Source organism: Rutilus rutilus (genome assembly GCF_951802725.1).
Source record: "Rutilus rutilus genome assembly, chromosome: 21".
NCBI classification, from domain to species: Eukaryota; Metazoa; Chordata; class Actinopteri; order Cypriniformes; family Leuciscidae; genus Rutilus; species Rutilus rutilus.
Genome location: NC_140226.1, coordinates 19843265 through 19864584, shown reverse-complemented (window position 1 = coordinate 19864584; position 21320 = coordinate 19843265). Strand labels below are relative to the sequence as shown.

The 21320-nt window shown below is 38.3% G+C and overlaps 1 protein-coding gene across 5 annotated transcripts in view; it reads left to right on the top strand.

The window, feature by feature from the left end:
* Positions 1–21320, top strand: part of wdpcp (WD repeat containing planar cell polarity effector) — a 75558-nt gene that overhangs the window by 20702 nt on the left and 33536 nt on the right. For 3 of the 5 annotated variants that reach the window (XM_084393293.1, XM_084393296.1, XM_084393294.1), the window contains exons 2-7: positions 11453–11539; positions 12544–12588; positions 15578–15628; positions 17811–17881; positions 18247–18306; positions 19946–20060. In XM_084393293.1, the coding sequence (XP_084249419.1) occupies positions 11479–11539; positions 12544–12588; positions 15578–15628; positions 17811–17881; positions 18247–18306; positions 19946–20060 (403 nt within the window). In that variant the 5' untranslated portion in view covers positions 11453–11478. The remainder of the gene's footprint in view (positions 1–11452; positions 11540–12543; positions 12589–15577; positions 15629–17810; positions 17882–18246; positions 18307–19945; positions 20061–21320) is intronic. The other 2 variants (XM_084393292.1, XM_084393295.1) reach the window with 1 other exon arrangement.

Genomic DNA, 21320 nt, shown 5'->3' with positions numbered 1-21320 from the left:
CTCCAGCTGGTGTGGGGTGAGTTGTACTGTGGCTGCCATCGCATCATCCAAGTGGATGCTGCACACTGGTGGTGGTTGAGGAGAGAAACCTTTGTTCAATGCGAGTGCCATATGCTGGACATAACCAGTCATTTCATCATCATGAAGAACCTTCCATGGATTCTTTCCATTGTTCAAAAGTTTCTTTAGATTATTAAAATGGTCTTCACACTAAGAAAGGTTCTTTTGGGAACCAAAAAGGGTTCTTCTATGGCACCACTGCTAAAAAAACTCTGTTAGTGCTGGCAACTCCTGTACGTGTTTGAGCCGATCTTCTCTGTCTCAAACTCTCTATTTTTTTCCTTCTGTCTGAACCTTTCAACTCTTGAACTCTCAGTGACCTCGCTTGCCTGCTCTTTAACAACAATTTGAGTAGATTCTTCCTTTTCAGATCATCCCTGTCGGGATCTCCTCGTTTTTCACACTTTGTTCATTCCTTTCTCTTCTCATTTGACAGACAGACAGACCTGCCCCCCGGCCACGTCACTCACGCTGCCCAACTTCATTTACGACCCTGATTGACACCTCTTACACACGCGCTCGCACACACAGACATACTGTAGATGTCTTCTCACATGAATAGTATTAGCTTTACCTCATTTTGAGCTGCTTGCCTGTCAGTCGCTATTATTTGCCTGCTGAATGTGAATAGAGGCCTCTCTCAAAGACACTCAGGCAGTTTGTGTGTGTGTGTGTGTGCGCGCACCATGGCGCCACTCTGTCCTTGTGTCTCTTCAGTGGCACCTTCATGTTGCGTGGTATAGCCACTTGTCTCTTCCTTTATGAGGACCTGGGAAAGTGGAGGAAAGAAATAGATGAGTGAACTGATATGATACGGTATAATTTGTATGAAGCTTTGGTATTTCAACTGCTAACAGCAGACAGATGGGAATATATAGACTAATTTAGATCATTTCTTTGCTTGAATATAGTTTTCTGGCTGTAAATACATTTAAGCTAATGTATTTCTATAAAAGATTATAGCAGACTTTCAGAAAAATGCTCTGGTTAAGATCAAGTAATTATGGCTTGATTATTTACATAATGGCAAGAAAATTTGTCAGAACAATCCAACCGTCTCCATTGACTTTGAAGCGTGAAGCTGGCTCCCTGTCATTTCTGACTTGTAGCAAAAAACAAAACAATGTCTAAAAGCTGCTATGCGGTGTACAGCAAACAAGCTAAAAGAAAAAACAGAAATAAGTTTTTATAAGCTGTCGACCCCAAAAACCGAAAAAAACTAAATGAAAGTGGATACAGGCACTTGAGACACAGCGCATCGTGTCATATTACTCTGAGAACTACGCCCACTGGAGGGGAACGTAATCGGCGGCAGGGATAGCTTAGCTTACAGAAATATAATATATAAAACTGACATTTGGATATTTGACTTACCAGTGACAAAATGTTTACTGCAAACGTAGTGTATTTTTAGTGCACACTGAGTGTCAGGATCCCACAATTTACCCATTCGTTCAAGCCTGTCTCCACTTTTGTGTCCTTAAACGCTCGTTTTTTGGGGTCGACAGCTATTTCTGGGTTTTTTAGCTTGTTTGCTGTACACCTTGTCACATAGCAGCTTTTAGACATTGCTTTGTTTATCATTAGTCAGAAATGACAAGGAGGCAGCCTCCTATAATGCAAAGTCAATGGAGACGGTTGGATTGTTTCCCCCCCGGTGGGCGTGGTTTTCCGATTATGACGTGTGTCGCTCTGTCTCTATGACTTTTGTTTAAGGGATCTTTACAAAAACAAAGCCAGATGGAAAGTTACATTTTAAATTAAAACAATATTAAAGAAATATGTTCTCTTCTGATTTTTCTCTGTTTACAGAAAAGAAAAATTATTTGATTTACAATTCATTTATAGGTTTTCATTTTTGGATGTTTGTGCAGCCTAGAAAATGTCAAAATCCAATCACACTAGTGGTAAAATGATTGAAAAAGTACTGTTTAGAAGTTTGGGGTCAGATTTTTTTTTTTTTAAGAAAGTATTTTACTTTTTTATCAAACTGACAGTAAAGACATTTATAATGTTACAAAATATTTCTGTTTCAAATAAATGCTATTCTTTTGACCTTTTTATTACTCTGAGAATCCTGAAAAAAGTGTCATGATTTCCACAAAAATATTAAGTACAGCTGTTTTCAACATTGATAATAGTAAAAAATGGTTTCTTGATCACCAAATCAGCATATTAGATTATATTCTGAAGGATCACGTGACACTGAAGACTGGGGTAATGATGCTGAAAATTCAGCCTTGCCATCACAGGTGTAACTTTGCTGACGTGGAAGCAGACAAAGACGATGGTGAAGAGAACCCAAGTGCAGTTTATTTACAGTGTCCAAAAACATGAAACAAACCATGAACAAAAACTTGACGCATGGAAACATGGAACGGCATACGTATTTCAATACACAACAACTAGACAAGGCAACTATCACAACCAACAAACAAACAGACAAAACGAACGAAACAAGAACCAATCAGAACACGACACATGAAACAAGGGAACCATTCAGAACATGACACATTAGACAAGATGATCACATGAGGGCAAGATCACATATGACAAAACCAGGAACCAAAACATAAAAAAAAAGAAATAAAACATGAACATGAAACTAAACTCAAAACTACTGTAAACGTGACAACAGGAATGATGGGGACATAAAAATTGACAGGAATGACTCACACCAGCTTTAGGTGGTTAAGCTGGTCTAAGGTGGTCTATAAGTCCTACCCAGTTTGGACAAAAATATTTGTCCAACTGTCCTTGGTCCCCCCTTGGGCTACTTATCACTCTTGCTTACACTCTCTCTCTCTCTCTCTCTCTCTCTCTCTCTCTCTCTCTCTCTCTCTCTCTCTCTCTCTCTCTCTCTCTCTCTCTCTCTCTCTCTCTCTCTCTCTCTCTCTCTCTCTCTCTCTCTCTCTCTCTCTCTCTCTCTCTCTCTCTCCACATCATCTTCTTTCTCCTCTGTCTTATCACCCTCCCCACAGCACTCCTGGGCATCCTCCAGTATCCCACCATGCCCTTCTGTAATCTGTGACACCATTTTGTCAGCACATCTACTTGTATGTTTGACTTCCCTGTTCCCCTTTCCGTTTCTCTCTCCTAAAGTGTTTTCTTTTGTTTTGTGTCTTTTTAATGTTAATGCTGATGGCCATGGCCAGGCTGTGCCCTAGAGGACTCTGATAAGAGCTGCTGCCTTTTCTGTTTTCTTTTTGTTGTACTGTATTATATTTTCACTTCAGTAGCTTCAGGTTGAGATACAGAAGAAAGAGAGAGAGGAAGAACAGAGATGATGATGCTGAATGTCCACACACAAGTGGAAGTATTATTTATACACACACACACACACACACACACACACACACACACACACACACACACACACATACATATATATATATATATATATATATATATATGATGACGATAATGCTTTGATGATGCTGCCTTATGTTAAACTTCTTTAAATTAATCTCTTTTTTTTCACATCAATCTACACTCCATACACTTTAATGACAAATCTAGAAAACAGATTTGTCACAACTTCACAAATTTATTACAAAGGAAAAACTGAAATAGGTATATTACAAGTATTTGTACTCTTTACTCAGTACTTAGTTGAAGCACCTTTACAGCCTCAAGTTTTCTCGAGTATATCAAGTATGATACGACAAGATTTGTACATCTGGATTTGGTGATTTTCTGCTATTCTTCTCCTCAGATTATGTCAGGTTGGATGGGGATTGTCTGTGGACAGACATTTTTCAGGTTTCTCCAGAGATGTGCAATTGGGTTCAAGTTCAGGCTCTGGGTGGGCCACTCAAGGACATTCACAGAGTTGTCCATAAGCCACTCTTGCATTGTAGGGTCATTGTCATGTTGGAAGGTGAACCTCCAATAGTCCGAGGTTATGAATGCTCTGGACCAGGTTGTCATTAAGGCTATCTCTACATTTTTCTGCAATGAGCTTTCATTCTACCCTGACGAGTCCCCCAGTCCCTACCGCTGAAAAACACCCCCACAGCATGATGCTGCCACCACCCCACCTTACTGATGATGAGCAGTGCGTGGTTTCCTCCATACATGATGCTTGGAATGGAGGTTCATCAGACCAGATAATCTTGTTTCTCACAGTCTGAGAGAGTCCTTTAGGTGCTTTTTTTGTTGTTGACAAATTCCAAGTGGGTTTTCATTTGTCTTCTCTGAGGGGAGGCTTGAGTCTGGCCACTCTGCCATAAAGTCCAGATAATTGGAGTGTTGCAGTGATGTTTGTCCTTCAGTAAATTTCTCCCATCTCCATTATATGATCATGGAGCTCAACCAGGGTGACCATTACCTTCTTGGTCACCACTCTAGTCAAAGCCCTTCTCCACCGATTGCTCAGTTTGGCCCGGAAGCCAGCTCTAGGAAGAGTTCTGGTTGTTCCAAACTTTTTCCATTAAGGATTATGGAGGTTACATTCTTCTGTGAACCTTCAATGCAGCAGAAATTTATTTTTAGTCTTCCCCAGATCTGTGTCCTCACACAATCCTGTGTCTGAGCTCTACAGGCAGTTTCATTTGACCTCATGGCTTGGGTTTTGCTCTGATATACATTTTCAGCTGTTAGACCTTTTATTGAGAGGTTTGTGCCTTTCCAAATCATACCCATTCAATTGAATTTGCACGTTTACTTCACTCGAAGTGTAGTAACATCTACAAGCGAAATTACAATGCTCCTGTCCCATATTGATGTGAAAAAAAGTCATTTAAAGTAGTTTAACAATGCTGCAACAACAAAACGTGAAAAAAAATGAAGGGCTACGAATACTTTCGCACGACACTATCACATATAGTATATAGTATATGTATGGAAAGTTTTGTTCTACAATGTAAATTACACACACCAGGTCAACAACACAAATTTTGAAGCTGTGAGTTTTATTTTATAACTAAATGAGAATGTTTGGGTTTTGAGTTTGTGCAGTTAATGCTGTAGAACCAAACATATCAAGTATCGTCAAAATATGTTCACCACACAGACCTTCTTTTACTCATAAATTGAAAACCCCATTGAAAAATCTAGAGTGAACCAGTGGTGAATTAGTCTTCCGGGTTTTGACGTCATCCCTGCAGCACTGTAAAAGAGAGATTGATTGATAGATTCTTTGAGCATTGTTACAGTGTTTATCTTGTTGCAGACCGACTGGTTTGTACATTGTAAGGGGCTTTTTACACAGAAAGCTCTTTTTGCATTTAAAATAGCAAGACACAGGGCAGTGGAATTTTGTCGAGAGAAAATTCGTCATTGCGAAAATTCGACACTAACCTGCTGTCTATGTGTGTAATGTGTGAAACCTTATAACGTGTACCAAAATCACAGCAAGTGTCAGAAAAAGGGTGTTGTGATTTTTTTTGAAAGGGGAAGAGTGAGAGGTGAAGGGTTAAGATGAAATTAAAATGCCTTTTTGAGGGGTGTTTGGGCGGGGGCTGCAGATCTTCACCTCTGGCGGTTTCCATTGTCTATAATTTCAGCTGTCAGTCCAGGTTAGATGGGACACTTTTACTTGTGTCTTTGACTGAAGAGAGTTTAGAAGAGAGAGAGGGAAAGTCAAGAGAGGACATGTCTGCTTTTCCCTCACTCATCTCCTGAAATCAGCAGGTGCATCTCTCTCCACTCTCCGTTATGACCCTGATAGGGGCATGGGGTCACCAGGGGTCAATCACTTGCTGATGATTTTCTTTCCGTCTTTTCCGCTGCAGTCAGCTAAACTGCACTGGTTATCTGCGCTCGCCCCGCTGCACGTGAATTCACCGGTCTGACCTTTTTAATTTCATCTGACATTTTTTATTATTCAATTTGCCCTGTATTCTCGCACGTCGCTAAGGTCCTGTTGCTTTGAAAAAAGTCAGATGAAATAGAATATAAAAATGTAGAGTTGCTTGATTGCATTAAATAAATTGAAGGATGGAGGTGTGGATGATAATTGACTATGAAGGGCAGAACTAAAGGTACAGTTAAAATGAGAGTGCCATAAATGAGGAATGATAAATTTAATCTCGGCCTGATTAAATAAGTGAAAAGAGGAACGTCTCTTTGGGGTCAACCATTGGGCAAACAGAAAGATTGCCTGACGGACTCGTCCTTTGCTCAGGTTGAATATTAATGTGAATATGTCTGTGTTAGAGAGAGAAAAAGGGAAAGAGCACCGATAAGACTTTGATAAAGATTCGTTTTCCCAGGGATTTAATTATGTTGCCTTTTAAATCGGAGCAGGACCGGAGGGCCAGATGCTCCCTGTCCTTGTTGTAAAACATTCTCAGTACTGTTTGACTTTAAAGTTCACCTGCTTTGACAAATCTAATTTGTAATTTAGAGACTTACGGCAAGCGTACAAGTGCAACATGCTTTTCATAGGCCTCCACAAAGGGTTAGTTCACCCAAAAATTAAAAATGTGTCATTAATTAATTACTCACCCTCATGTCATTCCAAACCCATAAAACCTTTGTTCATCTTCGGAACACAAATTAAGATATTTTTATTGAAATCGAGAGTTCTGAACCAGCAATAGGCAGCATCGTCATTGCAAATTTCAAAGCCCAGAAAGGTAGTAAAGACATTGTTAAAATAGTCCATGTGACTACAGTGGTTCAACCTTAATGTTATGAAGTGATGAGAATACTTTTTTTGTGCAAAAAAACAAGCAAAAATAAAGACTTTATTCAACAATTTCTTCGAATACTTTTGGTAATATAGTGTACATCCTTGCTGAATAAGTGTTCATTTCTTCAACTTTAATTTCTAAAAAAATGTTACTGCCGCCAAACATTTGAGCTATAGTGTATACATCAAACATAATGCGAACACGTTGGCCCCAGGATTAGGATTAGAGTTATTTTGACAGCTGCCTAGCGTGGTTCCTGTAAGTTTCCATGTGTCCTGAAACAGACATGAATCTCTCTGATAGGAGTTTACTGAGTAAAAAATTACCCTATCCTTTTGATGAGAAATGTATTGATTGCTTGGTAAGGTTAGCATAGGTGTTTAGCTGCGGTGCGTATGAACAAGACACAGGTTCAGGTCAAGGTTCAGTAATTTCAAATAAAGCAGAAATGTTGGAATTATAAATACATACAGTTCTGCTCATAAGTTTGCATGCCCCTTGCAGAACTGGTTGGTCTAAACTTTTTGAATTAGATTACGGGGGTTAAATTGTACACATTTTGTCTTCTTGGAAACGTAAATATATCATGTAGCTTCTAAAGGGCAGTGCAAAAGGGAAAAAAAAAAGATCTTTAAACAAATTAGAAATTGTACAACCCACGGCTCGTAATGCATTGTGTTGCCATCTTGAGCATCAGTAAATGTTTTCACCTTAACCTAATAGTTGTTTAGAGTCCCTCAGTTGTTCTCAGTGTGAGAAGAGGGATCTCCAAATCATACAGTCACTGTTGAAAATGGTTTAAATGTGCAGAAGATGCTAGAAAACCAAAGAATGTGAGGAAACTTGAGGATTTTCTGGATAACAGTGCTCGGTTTAACTGCTCAGGACAAACAAGGGTTTCAAACAACTATCACAAAGCACAAAAACAGTCGTTCATCATCCAGGTAATGACACACAGTTTCTAGATTCTAGTTTGTTTGTGCAAATTCTGTTATTTTGTCTTGTGGACTGACTGTCAACATTTGTTATTTGAAACAGATCCAGGACCTTACTAAATAAAAAATAAATGCCATATTTATGATCCCGCAATGTTTTTTAGTATTATCTTGCATATTCTGTAAGGGTTATGTAAACTTATGAACACAACTGCTTTTTTTCTTTAATACATGTTCTACATATTAAATATGATCTCTTTACAGACCTCTTATGGACACTAGTTTTTTGACAAGCTTTTAAGATTTTAGGTCTAGGTTAACAAATACACATGCACACACACATTGTGTTTTCATTTTTTCTGGGGACTTTCCATAGACATAATGATTTTTAAACTGTACAAACTGTATATTAAATCCCTTACACTAACCCTACCCCTAAACCTACCAAGCACACAGAAAACTTTCTGCATTTTTACATTTTCAAACAAGCCGCTAAATGCTGCCCAGGGAAGGGGAAATAATTTATTTTTTATGTACGGGTTGGCTCTCTCATACATTCACACTATTGACATAGAAGAGGCCTGTCACAGACAGATGATGCACTTGTCAGATTTCTCAAAGGATAACTCAAGTGTTTTTCAAAAGCATTTACACATTTCTCTCCTTCCTCTATTTAAGAGAGCTGGCCGGTCTCAATGAGAGAAGGAGAACCAGAAATACGAATGCAGATTTAATCTCATGCCCTGGACAAAAACTACCCCTCTCTCCACAAACTAACATCCTCTGCTACACACACCTGAAACAAGTGAAACAATCACTAAGAACTCTCAGACAGCTAATTAAACAATCAATCACAATTTCTCAAAAAAGCCAATTCAAAAACACTCGACGATGAGAAGTCCCTAAAGCTGCGATTCAGTGTGTGGCGTAGAAAGGGTTGTGTTCGTCCCACTGGCTGACCTCTCTTTTGTTCTTCCCCAGATCAGTAAATACTGCTTCTTAATTTGCTCGCGCATGGCACAATAAAAGCCCATTAACTCATGCAAATGTGTGGCCACTTCAGCAACTTGCCACGGCCGGCTGGCGCTGCTGTGTTCACGATACTGTGGCATCTGCAGCGCGGCACTCTGGGACGTGGCCGCTGACACCGTGAACGAGCGCACAGGGAGCGCTGTGTCTCCGGTGAGTGCCAGGAAGGCAGTGTGCGCTGTGTTTTGATAAGCAGTCTTGCTAATTTGCCATTCAGGTCATTCGCATGTCTTAATTTAGGTGGAACAATGAGACCAATTGTCTCTTTTTTGTTTCACGTGAAGTGCTTCGCCGGCCTGTCTAGCGAATCGCAGCCTTGCGTCACCCCAATGTCAAAAGTAAAGATGCAATTCTGTCTCATTCTCAGGCTTATCTTGGCCTATTTGAAACAGGGTCATCAAAAATGAGCCTACCGTCTGACTGTCCATCTTAAAGTGTGAATTGAAGCTTCTTCCCTCTGTGGAGAAATTGGGTTTCTGTCGGGGAGAGAGAAAGAGCTGACTCGTTCTAAAAGCTGGTGAGAAGATGAAAGAATCCTCTTATGTCAGTAAACTTGTTAAGAGGCTGTGCTGGGGACAGCGTTTTCCCAACATTTTTCTTTTTTTTGGTTTAGCGTTATTTCATATTTGTGGTAAATTTTATTTATTTATTTAGGAAAGTGGCAGAATTTTTTTGCCCTTCTCTCTTTCTCTTTCTCCCTCTCCCCCTCTGTTAGCCCAGGCCTCGAGATAAGACTTGGCATGCTCAGCGCTAACCCTGTGACACAGACAGAAAGCAGAGATGCTGCTCTTCCTTCAATATGACATTAGATTTATTTTTTTCTGCAACCTTTAGCCATCCAAACAGGTCACACGGATGGATAGGCGGCTGGACCAGGAATATTTGAAAGTTATGTTTGGTCGCAGTCAAATGTTTCTGCTGAAGCAGTCGGTGCACGTGCTCCAGACACACAGTTTCGCTCATATGGGTGTCGCAGATTTTTATCCGGCATTCCCTGATCTCATTTCCATGTCTTTTTACACAATTATTTTCTGTGATTCTCCACTATCACTCATTAGTAGTTTCCATCCACCTATTTTTATGCAAATTTTGGGATCGTTTAAAAAAATCGCTGGATGGAAACGCCAAGATGCGCATAAATTCAAAAAAATGTCATAAGAATAAATGTCAATTTACTGAATAAATCCTTCAATACTCAACAAAAAACCTCACATGACTTTGCCTATGTGATTGAGTATGTGATTGTATATCAGTTTCATTGCACAGCATCTCAAATGTTGATTTGATCACTCTGAAATGCCTGAGCCAAGGTCTGTCATCAGAATTATTTGGTATGATGACCTCCCAGAAGTGTCTCACATGATTGCGTTCCCAAACCCCAGACATCCGAACTCAAGATAACATGACAGCGTTTATTGCATTTCATCTGCATGCTCTGAAGCTCAAGTCATTTATGATGGATGAAAAAGAGCCACAGTGGGTTCCCTGATTGCTGCAACTTCCATTTTTATTACAGGAAATTTCCTAGGAAGTGACGATTTTGTTCCTTTAAACACATGGGATGGAAATGGTGCTTTATTTGCAAATCTTCTTTTATATATTCCAATTTTGTGCACAAGTTAAATTTGCAACTTTGGATGGAAACACAGCTATTTACTGCTGAAAGTGTTTACTTTTTGATATACAGTATTAAGCTGCTTTAATTAACATCTGGGATATTTCATGCCATATTGTCATGTCTAGCTACATTTTTTAATACTATTTAATCAAATAAATTAAAAATAAAACACAAATTCTAAGTGAATTTGTAAAAAACAAAATTAGAATGTACAGTATGAAATTAGCTAAAGATTACATGTGACAGTGTTATTAAATTGAGTGTTTTTAAAAGATAAACTTTAATTGAGCAATATGAGCATGTTACGTTACATAAAAAAAATCTCTAATATTAGCTGATAACTGATGTGGTACCAATATTTTGTGCGTCTCTAGATAAAAGTGTGTGCTAAATGAATAATAAATGTTATTATAAACTAGCAGTTGAAGTGGATAGTATACAAAATAAGACTGTTACTACTGTACCTAATAAATAGGCAAAAGCAGCTTGGTTTCTTGTGATTGTTTTTTGGGTAACATGTCCACCATCTGCTCCTGACTGGCATCTAATGTTTGTGTAGGAATGAATATACAAATCTTTTTGAATGCCATCTGTGTGAGAAAGAAAGAGTGTGCATGTTTGTGTCTTTGTGTTGCAGCCCACTGGTCCAGGGAGTTGTCACAGAGTGTGTGTGTGTGTGTGTGTGTGGAGGAGACAGAGGTGTGTTCACCTTGTTGAGACGTGCAGAGGTGTTCCACGCTGCGCTGACACCTGGCACAGAGCTCTGGCTCAAACCCAGACACACACCAGGAGCGAGTGTGTGTGTGTGTGTGTGTGTGTGTGTGTGTTTGAAGAAAACAGAGAGTGTGTGAGTGGTGTCATAGTCTGGTGTGTGTGCCAGCATGTTATGTCAGTAAGCACCCTTGAGATGCATATGTTTATCTGCGTAGAGGATTCATCTTTTTTCATTCCCTTTAAGTTAATGTGTTTTTGCATGTGTTCAAAAGTGTCCCTCCTCTTTTTTATTTTTTTGGACTGAAGGTGCCAAAACTAGTTACAGTCTGAAAACAATCCTTCCTATCTCTCCAGCTCTCTGTGGTGATATGAAAGGCACAGTGCAGGGCTCTTGTTGCATATCTCCACTATTGTTCTGTCTGCCTTTCCTCTTTCTCACTGGCTCTCTCCCTGTTTAGACAGTCTCCTGTTTGAGTTCGATCAGATGTCGTTCTGCCTGGCGGAGCTGCACTTGTGGTCCTTCAGGAACAGCCTGCATGTCCCAGGTAATTAAAACACACTGAACGTCTCTCTTTCACACATTTTGTTGCCTCTCATGTCTGTTCCTGCTATCTCCCCTTTAATGTCTTCTTTTCTTCTCATTAAATGTGCCTGTTTGCCTCTTTCTGAATTTGTCTTCTGTAATAATGAATATTAGTTCTTTCAGAGCCGGTTAAACTGCTGTGTCATACACTTATGTAGGTTATTATTACACCAGAGCAGTTCGTTTTTTTATTATAAACGTTCTATGGCCTATAATTAAATTTATGGCATACATAATTATAGCTTTTAAGAGGCAGTTTGTGATAAATACTTCATAAAGCACAACATTTCAATTTGTCATGCGGGTTTTTTAGTGGTGCTTTATAGTAAAAACCCTCACATCCTCTGCTCCTGTTTTAACCTTTTTGAATGTTTGTTCCTTCTTCACCCTTTGGTTCTTCTCCTTGGGTATTCTGGTATACTGGAAGTGTGTGTAAGAGCAATGTGTATTTTGCTTTTTCTCACAGACTAGTCCAGTTATCAGTTATTTGGAAAATCCTGTGATAACATGTTGTCGCGGATTGTACGCATGCATGTTTGTGTACATGCATTATATTGTGTTCTGCAATCTGTTTGCAAGTATTTGTATGTGATTGGAGCTCTATCGCCTGTAGCCAGCCCTCCTGACCTGTGCATTGAGTGAGAGAGAGAGAGAGAGAGAGAGAGAGAGAGAGAGAGAGAGAGAGAGCGAGCAAGGGAATGAAACGCGGTGAATCCGCCAGTGTGAATGAATGAAAACTTAAAAAAAATTATGCATGGATGGAAATGGTGTAGTCCATCTTTATTTGTAATACCATGTCAGAAGTACACAGTCTATGAAGAGTAAATCAACAGTAAATCCAATGCAAAGTCAAACATTATAGGTGCTCACATATTTTTCGTAATGTCGCCATCAAACCAGTGTTTTATTTTGTATTTGAATAGAACTCTGACCTCTTCTTCCCTCTTTTGATTTGCATTTTCACAGATACAGACACTGGCACATACCAACTCTATGAAAAAGGAGAACCAGGTATGCTGCATCTTGTGATTTTCTTAAATATATCATTCATTTACAATCATAACCTTTTTGTGTCATTCAAAATTTTCTAAATAGTAAAAACCAATAACATGCAAGTATAAATAGCTATACAAAATAAGAACTTTTAGTTCATTCTTCCTGTCTGAACTACAGTATTCTGTAAATGTCTTTGAAGTTCACCGAATGACACTTCAGTGTATTTTCCTCGTGTTACTCAACACCAGATACTCTCTCACAGAACTCTTTAGATTTCCACAGAATTGTAACACCCATCATTCACAAAGTTCTACAAATCTCCCTGCACCTTTTTAATATTTTTTTCAATTTTGAAAGATTTACCCCTAAAATAAGCTTAGAAAAAGCTGAAAAAAAGTCTGCTGCTCATGTGGGCCTGCTCATCACAGATGTTCTCTAAATGCTTCTGGGCAAGTGAAGTGCCACAAGGTTTCTTGATTTTTTTTTTTTATTTTTTTTTTTTTATGTGTCACAGATTAAAAATGTAATAATCCAGACCCCTCATGAGAGGACACAGCCAGCTCTGAAATGTGAAAAGCTTATTGATTAAAACAATGACAAAACTATTTTATTCATTTTTAATACTTCAGACTTGAGACTTGAAAGGTTTTGTTTGTTCCAATGTTTTATATGATAACGTCTGAGAAAACACAAAGGCTTTGATGTTTAAAGACTTTGAGATGGTTGAAGTCTCAGAGAATTAAGAAGGGGGAATGTTATAATGTAGTGTTAGTTTATTTCACATGCCTGTTTATTAATAGAGATCAAAATTTTTATGTTAAATCTGTAAAAACAGCATACAAACAGTCCTGCATAAGTCATTCTGTTAATGTGTTCATATGAGTGACCATTTTTGTATTATTATGAAATCAGTCTCAATCTCTGATGGTAATTTATTTCGATATTTTATCTCTCATCTCCCATTTATGATTCACACAAGGAATGAAACATGACTGAATTATTTTAATTATCTTTATTTAACCTGCAGTGTATTATTTATACTTGATAGAGCAGGCTATAAAACCAATATTTTTTTTATAAATGGAGTTTCTGTCTGAATGTGGGACCTGATGTTTCTCAGGGCCTCCAGCAGAGGGCGAAGGAGACCCATGCGTCTGTGAGGAATGGGGCTCTTCACCCCTCTATCCCGTAGCAGATGTGTGTGTCTGGGGCAAGCAGGGGCAGAATGGCAGAATCTGATTAGCAGCAGTAATCCTGAAGCTGTCCAGCAGGTCCAGGCCTCCAGCAGAGAGAGGCAGTGCTCATGTAGAGCAAGGCAGGGAATGGGGCCGTCTGGTTGGGCCACTGAGGGCTAGAGATCTGGGACTCTAGGGTGAGATGGGGCTTAAGGTGTGGGGCTATAGCATAGAGAAGAGAGAGCATGCTGACAAAGCAGGAGTTTGGTCTTGCCTCAGTCATTTCTGTCTGTCAGGATACCTGTCCCTCTGACTGTATGAGTCAGTGTTTTTCTCTTTCTGGCAAACACACACATTGGGGTGAGACTACAACTTAGAGTGAACATATGCTGAGAAAGACATTTGAGGGAGTGTGTACGCATACATGGGTGTTCCTTACACTATGGGCACTTTTATGTGGCAGGAATTTATTTTTATTAAAAAAAAGTATTTTTTTGAAGGTTACATTAAAAATGTCTTAGAAATGTCTTACCATTTCTTCATTTGTTTTGCTAATGTTCATATATTTTTAGTTACAGATTTTATATTTTTTAGTAGTATTTAGTATTTAAAAGTATTTAAAAAAAAGTATATCAAACTTTTGATCTTCTTTTGATCTTCTAAAGTTCACTGTAAAGCTATTAATTATTACATTTAAAAAACTATAATATTTTAAACAACGAGTGAAATAGACAAACAATTTTAAAATCCAGTGGATGAATATAATTTAAAAAAATTGACCATCACTTGTGAATTCCATCACACCCAACAGGTCTGCCACTAAAGTTTTATTTAATAATTTTTTTATTGCAACCAAGGACACAGAAGTGTCTGTCAAGATAAATATCAATGTTTAATAACAGTACTTTCATTATCCGTCATTTCCAGTAAAGGTAGTATTTTGACAAATTAAGCAAAAAGTGTGAAATTATTATTTAATTGTGTGTAATTCAGTATTATATAAAAATTTGCATTCGAAGGACAAAGGAGTTCGCATTTTTGTAACAAAAATATTTGGTATGTCATTTTCATCACAAAAAGCTAATACATGCAATAGTCGATTTGGAGTGTGATGGGTATCATAGAAGTAAATACATAGATTCCTCATTAACGTCTGTTTCTGTGAGCCGCCATCGGAACAGTCAAAGCTGGTCCATGAACATTCAAGAGCAAGTTGACTGAGTGTCTGCAACCATAGTTAGATGCATGTATGCATATCTATATCTGCAATAGAAAAACGAACACAATACAACAAGACGAAGACGTCAGCTAACACGACATTAAACAGTTACCATAGTAAAAGTAAAAACATTAAAGTACCATAGAAAAAACCTGCAATATTGAGTTAATAAGTGTAAAAACACAAACCAACACATTTTCACCTGTGAAAGGTTATCCCATTTCTTTGGGAATTTAAATCTCGTTGGTTTCACAACCAGAAACTGCGCAGTGTTGTGGCATCATTGATTCTTACTGTGAGTGACGACATGCTGACCGTTCCAAGATGGCAGGATGTGTCTAGAGGGGTCGAATGTGGCATCTACGTATACATCTCTATGGTGTAAATGACAGTGGTGGAAGTGAGTTCATGACTCAAGAACATTTTTTTTGTATATTGTTAGTAGATAGATTAAACTGGTTAGCATGTGAAAATTGTTTTAATTGAGTTTACTTTCTACAAAGGGCCAAAACACCCACATATGCACATAAAACTCGCTTTCGCATTATTTCGGAAGATTTAAAAAACCCATAAAAATGGTTCTTACAATGTTTTCTCCTTCTTTGTGCAGCCTCTCCTACAGATCAGCATTACTACAATGAGAAACAGCAGTTTGCAGACAGTAAGTAATCCATCATCAAACAATTAACCTTCATGTCATTGATCATATTAGCTCATTATTTAAGAACATTGGTTTGCATGTTTCTAAAGCAACACTGATCTGATTCCTAATTTAAATTGTGCTTCAGATGCCTGGAAAATGAAGTACCCCATTAGAGCAAATCTGACAATTATTAAACATCACTCCATTATCCCTCCACTTCTTTAACCCTCATGAGCCTGATGCAGCATTAATGAAGAAAAATGGAATGAAAAAAGTGCTGCATAAGGCTATAAGTCACGACGATGGACAATTTGATGACGTTTTATCAAGCTTTTGCACAATAAATGTATTTTTATGACAGTTCTACAGACTTCATTAAGGTCTTCAGTGCAGCAGTCCCTTACTAAAAGTATTGTGTTGGTACCATGGTACAGTGATGGTATAATACCATAGCACTGATTAATACCATTAATACCATAATACTGATAGTACTCATAGTATGGTATGTTCTCCAAAGTACTTTGAAGAATACAGTATGGTACCATGTCAAAAAACCTGGTAATATGGTATTTTTTGGTACTTTTTTGCTGACAATGTTAAATGTTTTGCCTGGACCATTTCCATTTTTCCAGCTTTACATTTGACCATTGTACAAGTTACAGTGTTTCTTTTCTCCTTTTAGATTCTGTATTCATTTTAAGACAAGTACTCAAGTACTAATTGTTAATGTAGTTTATTAAATGACTGACTCTCTAATTTATATGTCTTTTTCACATTAGTTATGATGTTGTCAGATGTTCACTTCCAGTATGGCCAGTGCCTTCCCACTGTGATGCCCAGTTACCTCCTACCCGCTCACCCTGCTGGTGGGGTAACTCCCGTCGCCCTCGAGAGAAACACAAACACCCTTATCAGGAGACACAGACCCGTCCCCCTCTCGCCCCCGTCCTGCTCATCTCCCATCCCCTCTCCTTCATTTGCATTCATTTATTTCTCCATCCTCTTACTCCTTAAAGACAGGAGACATGTCTTAATGGTGTAGAAATAATAATAATAATAATAAATAAAAAAGATTGGATTTGATTGCGGAATCTTTACGAAAACAAATAACAGACCTCGTCCATTTCTGTTGGTCCCTGTCCCGGATGAACGTATTAATGCATAAATGCAAACGCACACTCGCAGATTGAACTCAGCCGAGAATTCTATTAACGTTTCTTTCTCTTTTTTTCCCCCTTCGCTGGTTTGCTCCAGAGGGAAACAGGGACTGAGATCTAAGCGGAAATTTGGGGGGCTTTGTGAGCGGAACGAGGCATTTTGGAGTGGCGTATTTAATGTGTTTAATATGTTATGGTAACTTTGAGTTCTTCCCTCGGGTGACTGTGCTAACTCAGGGAGCGCTGATTGAATGAGACTGCGGCGTTACACTGAATTTAGCCTCTGTTGCGCTATTAGTTAATATTTCGCCTTTAAATCCCTTCTGTCTACAGTATTAGAGAAATAAAAATAGGTTTTTATCCACACTTTGCATTGTAGATCAAAGGAAAACATTAATTTTGGAGTTTGATTGGAAAGAAACTCTTTGCAAAGAAAGACTTTTCTGTAAAAAGGAAAAAGAATTGCATAAAACTTGAATGCAAATGGCATGAGACTTTTTTTTAGTTTTTAAAACTCACTTTAAGATTTAATGAAATATTTGTAAAAAAATATATAAAATATTTAAAGAATATTCAAATACAAATGTGTATTTGAACAATAATAATACAATTATTAAAATATAAGTGTTAAAATATGAAAATCCACCCAAAAAAATGAATAATTACTTATCATATATTAATATTAATTATACCTTTCTTAACTTTTTAACAATTTAAAAACTTTTTAACAACTTTTTATTTCATAAAAAAAAAAAAAAAACTTTATTCTCCTGTTTATTCTTCAGTTTATACCTCCCATGTCTGCAATTGTTTGTACCCAAATCATCATCAGGATTGAAATGAGAGGATTTCATTCTTGAGCTGTCAGCTCAGATTCATTTGTAGGGTGACCTCAGGTGGAGCTGTATTTCAGGGTCAATCCTCTTCGCCCTTAAAAAACCCACAAACACAAAAACACATTCTTTTGGCTGTCTTTATTGCTTCTTTTTTTGCCTCTGATGACGGTGCATTTCATACCTGTGTCCTCTCTTTCTGTCACTCAGGTCGGGGTTACCCATGGTTCCTTAGTAACCGTCGTCCGGAGAAGCTGCGTGATGCCCTAAAGGAACTAGAGGTATTTGTTTACATTTCCTGCAGTCCGATTAACAAATAGGAGCATTCTCTCTCTCTCTCTCTCTCCTTTCATAAGGAAAGAGAAAATCCCCCCGACCTCTCTCGCTTGCTCTCGCTCTCTCTCAGCACCTGTGTGGGTGCCTCTCTGTCATCGTGGGGGATATTTGAGGGGGATGATTGGGACTGTGAGCTGGCTCTCTCTCTCTGCCTCTGGCTCTCTCACACAAACCTAGCTTTGTTCAGTCCAACTCGGGCTCATTTTTGCTGCCTCTCCGTATCTGAAACTGGAAACATCCTTCTAAACCTGACCCTGAAAACAGGGTCTACTCATTCCTAGTACACATTCTCTGTCTCTCTTTCTCTCAGGAGCTGCTGCAGTCATGCCCGGTCATGAGTGTCAGATGGAGAAGCAAGCAGTGCTTTCAGGTACCTTACCCAGCATGCACCAGTACCCAGCAGGCATCAGGCCTTCTTGGCATGAGTTGGCTCGTGTAGCAGAGGTCAGGCAATGAGCATATGCAGACTGTTTGTGTCAAATACTCTTGGGGAATTTATCTCTGGGATCAAAAAGATTCCCTTCTCAAACACATCACTGTAACCCAGCGGTTTTCCGTTCAGTGCGGATTCTTCAGCCACATGTGCACACATTTTTCGCACCTAAAGTGCTTGATTTACGCCGTTTTAAAAGGTCAGGGAGATCAAACGTTGTTCGACTTTTTATTTCTTTCCTTTTTTTTTGGTGGTCAGAGATGTTTTTTCCTGCCCAACAGCAGGGTCTGATTGGACGCTGTGACCTTTATCCACTGTTCACATTCTATAGAGATGAAATTCCACCTTATTCCAGACAGAATGTTATCAGGCAGAGATTTTTAAAGGGATAGTTCACCTAAAAAATTCTGTCATAATTTACAGTACTTGATCCCATTTCATTTCAAACTAAAAGAAGATATTTTGTATCAGCTGTTTTTGTCCGTATTATGAAAGTATTATGAAAGTTAATGGGACCCAAAATGTCGAGCTCCAAAAAGAACAAAAAGGTGGCTTAAAAGAAGTGCTTTAGATCATTTAAAAATGTATTTGGTTAATCACGATTAAGTGACACCTAACATTTGAAATAAATAAATATATTTCACATTGAATCTTCAAATGAATGTGGAAACAACATAAAGAGAGTATTTAAATTATTATTAACAAATTTTAAAATATTAACATCTTTTCACATTTATTTTCCCTCTATTCAATTTGTTATTGTTATTGTTGTTGTTATTATTATTATTATTATTATTATTTATGGAGATAAAATGCAATTATAGCCGTTCAACATTAGAGTGTAATTAAAAACCAGGCCTAAATTGAAAATTGTCAGATTGTCTTTATCATTTATTAAAAATAAAAATAAAATATTATAACAACTCTTAATTGAATTGAACTTTTAAAAAAATGGGGGGGAAATACATTAGCATTGCTGCTTCAGGAATTGAAAAAACAAATATTGTTTTAAATATTTTAAACAGCAAATATTAATTTCAGAAATTATACAGTTATATTTCCGAACCTTACTTTGGTTGTTTCATCCAACTTTTCTGAAGCCATGCGATCATACTGCATATGACATTTGATGAACGTATTTAAGCCTTTATTCACTCTCAAATCAAAGCATTGATCAACACATACATATACAGACTACATCAATTATGGCGTCACAAACCTCGAACTCACAACTAATGTCAAACCTCATTGGTTCTCAAATGGCCGAACGTCATGATGTTTGAGGTTTGTGTCACCATATTTGATGTAGTCCTTGTATGCATGCATTGAACAGTGTTTTGATTTGGAGCTTGACCAATACAGCTGAAACTTCCTTCAAATTCCTTCTATTGTCTTTTGTGCTCTACATAGTAAAAAGAAAGGTTTGGAATGACACAAGAGTGAATAAATGATGACAGAATATTCATTTGTCCGTGTGAACAATACCTTTAAATGTATTCTTGTTGTACTCTGAAGATTTCGAATCATAAAGTCCCATTCAGTGTGAATGTGTTATTGTTCGTTGCTGTGTGTGTAGATGCTGTTGAGATCAGGTGTGTTGGTGACCCTTATCCTGGGTGGAGCTCAGGTTGAACGAGTGGCCATTGACAGAACGCTGGTGGGGCGACTACCTGCTGACACCATCAGCGACGGTGAGTAAACGCGTACTCACACGCTACCCTTCCTCTCTTCTTTTTTCTTTCTCTCCTCTTCTTGTCTCTCCCTCTCTCTTTGCAGTTACACTCACTGCTCATTTTCCCAGCATGGGCCTGGGCGGCACGCACACCCACAGGTCAGGAACGGCAGTCCCTTCTGTTTCTCCTTCTTCCGTTACTCCCAGAGGAAGTTCGAAAAGCACGGACACACGCGCGCACACACACATACATGTCGAGGTTCCTCCTGAATCTCAGGGGAATCTGCCATAGCTCCCTGTCTTATTTCTGGTTTGTGAAATTGGACACTCTCCCAAATCTGCTAATTATTTTCTCATATCATTTATTGTTTAGAGCTTATATGGCTAAAGCTCTCTGTGCCAGGTCTCTAGATACCTGACGAACCTCTCTCTCTCTCTATCTCTCTCCCTCTGTCAGCCCACCCCTTCCTTTTTCCTAGTAGCCCCCCATAGAGTGCCATTCAGGCCCCCAGAGCCCCTAATTACCAGAGTAATTATGTGTGTGTGTCTGAGAAAGAGAGAGTGTAAGGGTGGGGGTGCCAGGAAGGCTTCTGCATCTGTCACTTATTCAGTTAGTTTCACACACGCAGTCAGACCTGTTCTGGCCTTGATTACTTGTTACTTTGTGAGCGCTGTAGTAAAAAGAGAGAGATCGAAAACTTTGATTAGCCTGTGATTGTGAAAAACACACTTTTTAAACCCAAAATCATCTGAAATGCATCTATAGCTGTTTCATTAGTACAGTCACAGGTTAAGAAGATTTTTAAGACGTATATGGACAGCCAAACAATGATATGAGAGGCATTTGGGAATATTTTATATTTGTAGGAACAGTAATCCCACAGTAATCTTAGGTAAAAACGGCTTAGTATTTTTGAGTCCATTAGTGATTGCTAAAACGTAATGAACTACAATTTAAATATCCACCATTATTGAATTTTTTTTCTAGAAATAAATTTCTCTGCTGGTAAGAGTTTCAGACAGTGATGTAAACATGTTTTAAATGAATGGAGTATTAACTAACTAAGCAGATTTAGGGGAATTTATTGATTTATTCTGCTAACCCGCTGCTCATATGTTCCAAAACCTGTTTACTAGCCCCTGGACACAAATTTGGATTTTTTTTGGAAGGATTATCATGGAATCTTCCCATTAATTTGGACATGATTACTGAATACTAATGCATGTGTATTTTCTCAGAAATTTTTGTAATCTTTTAAAAGCATGTTGAGTATTCCAT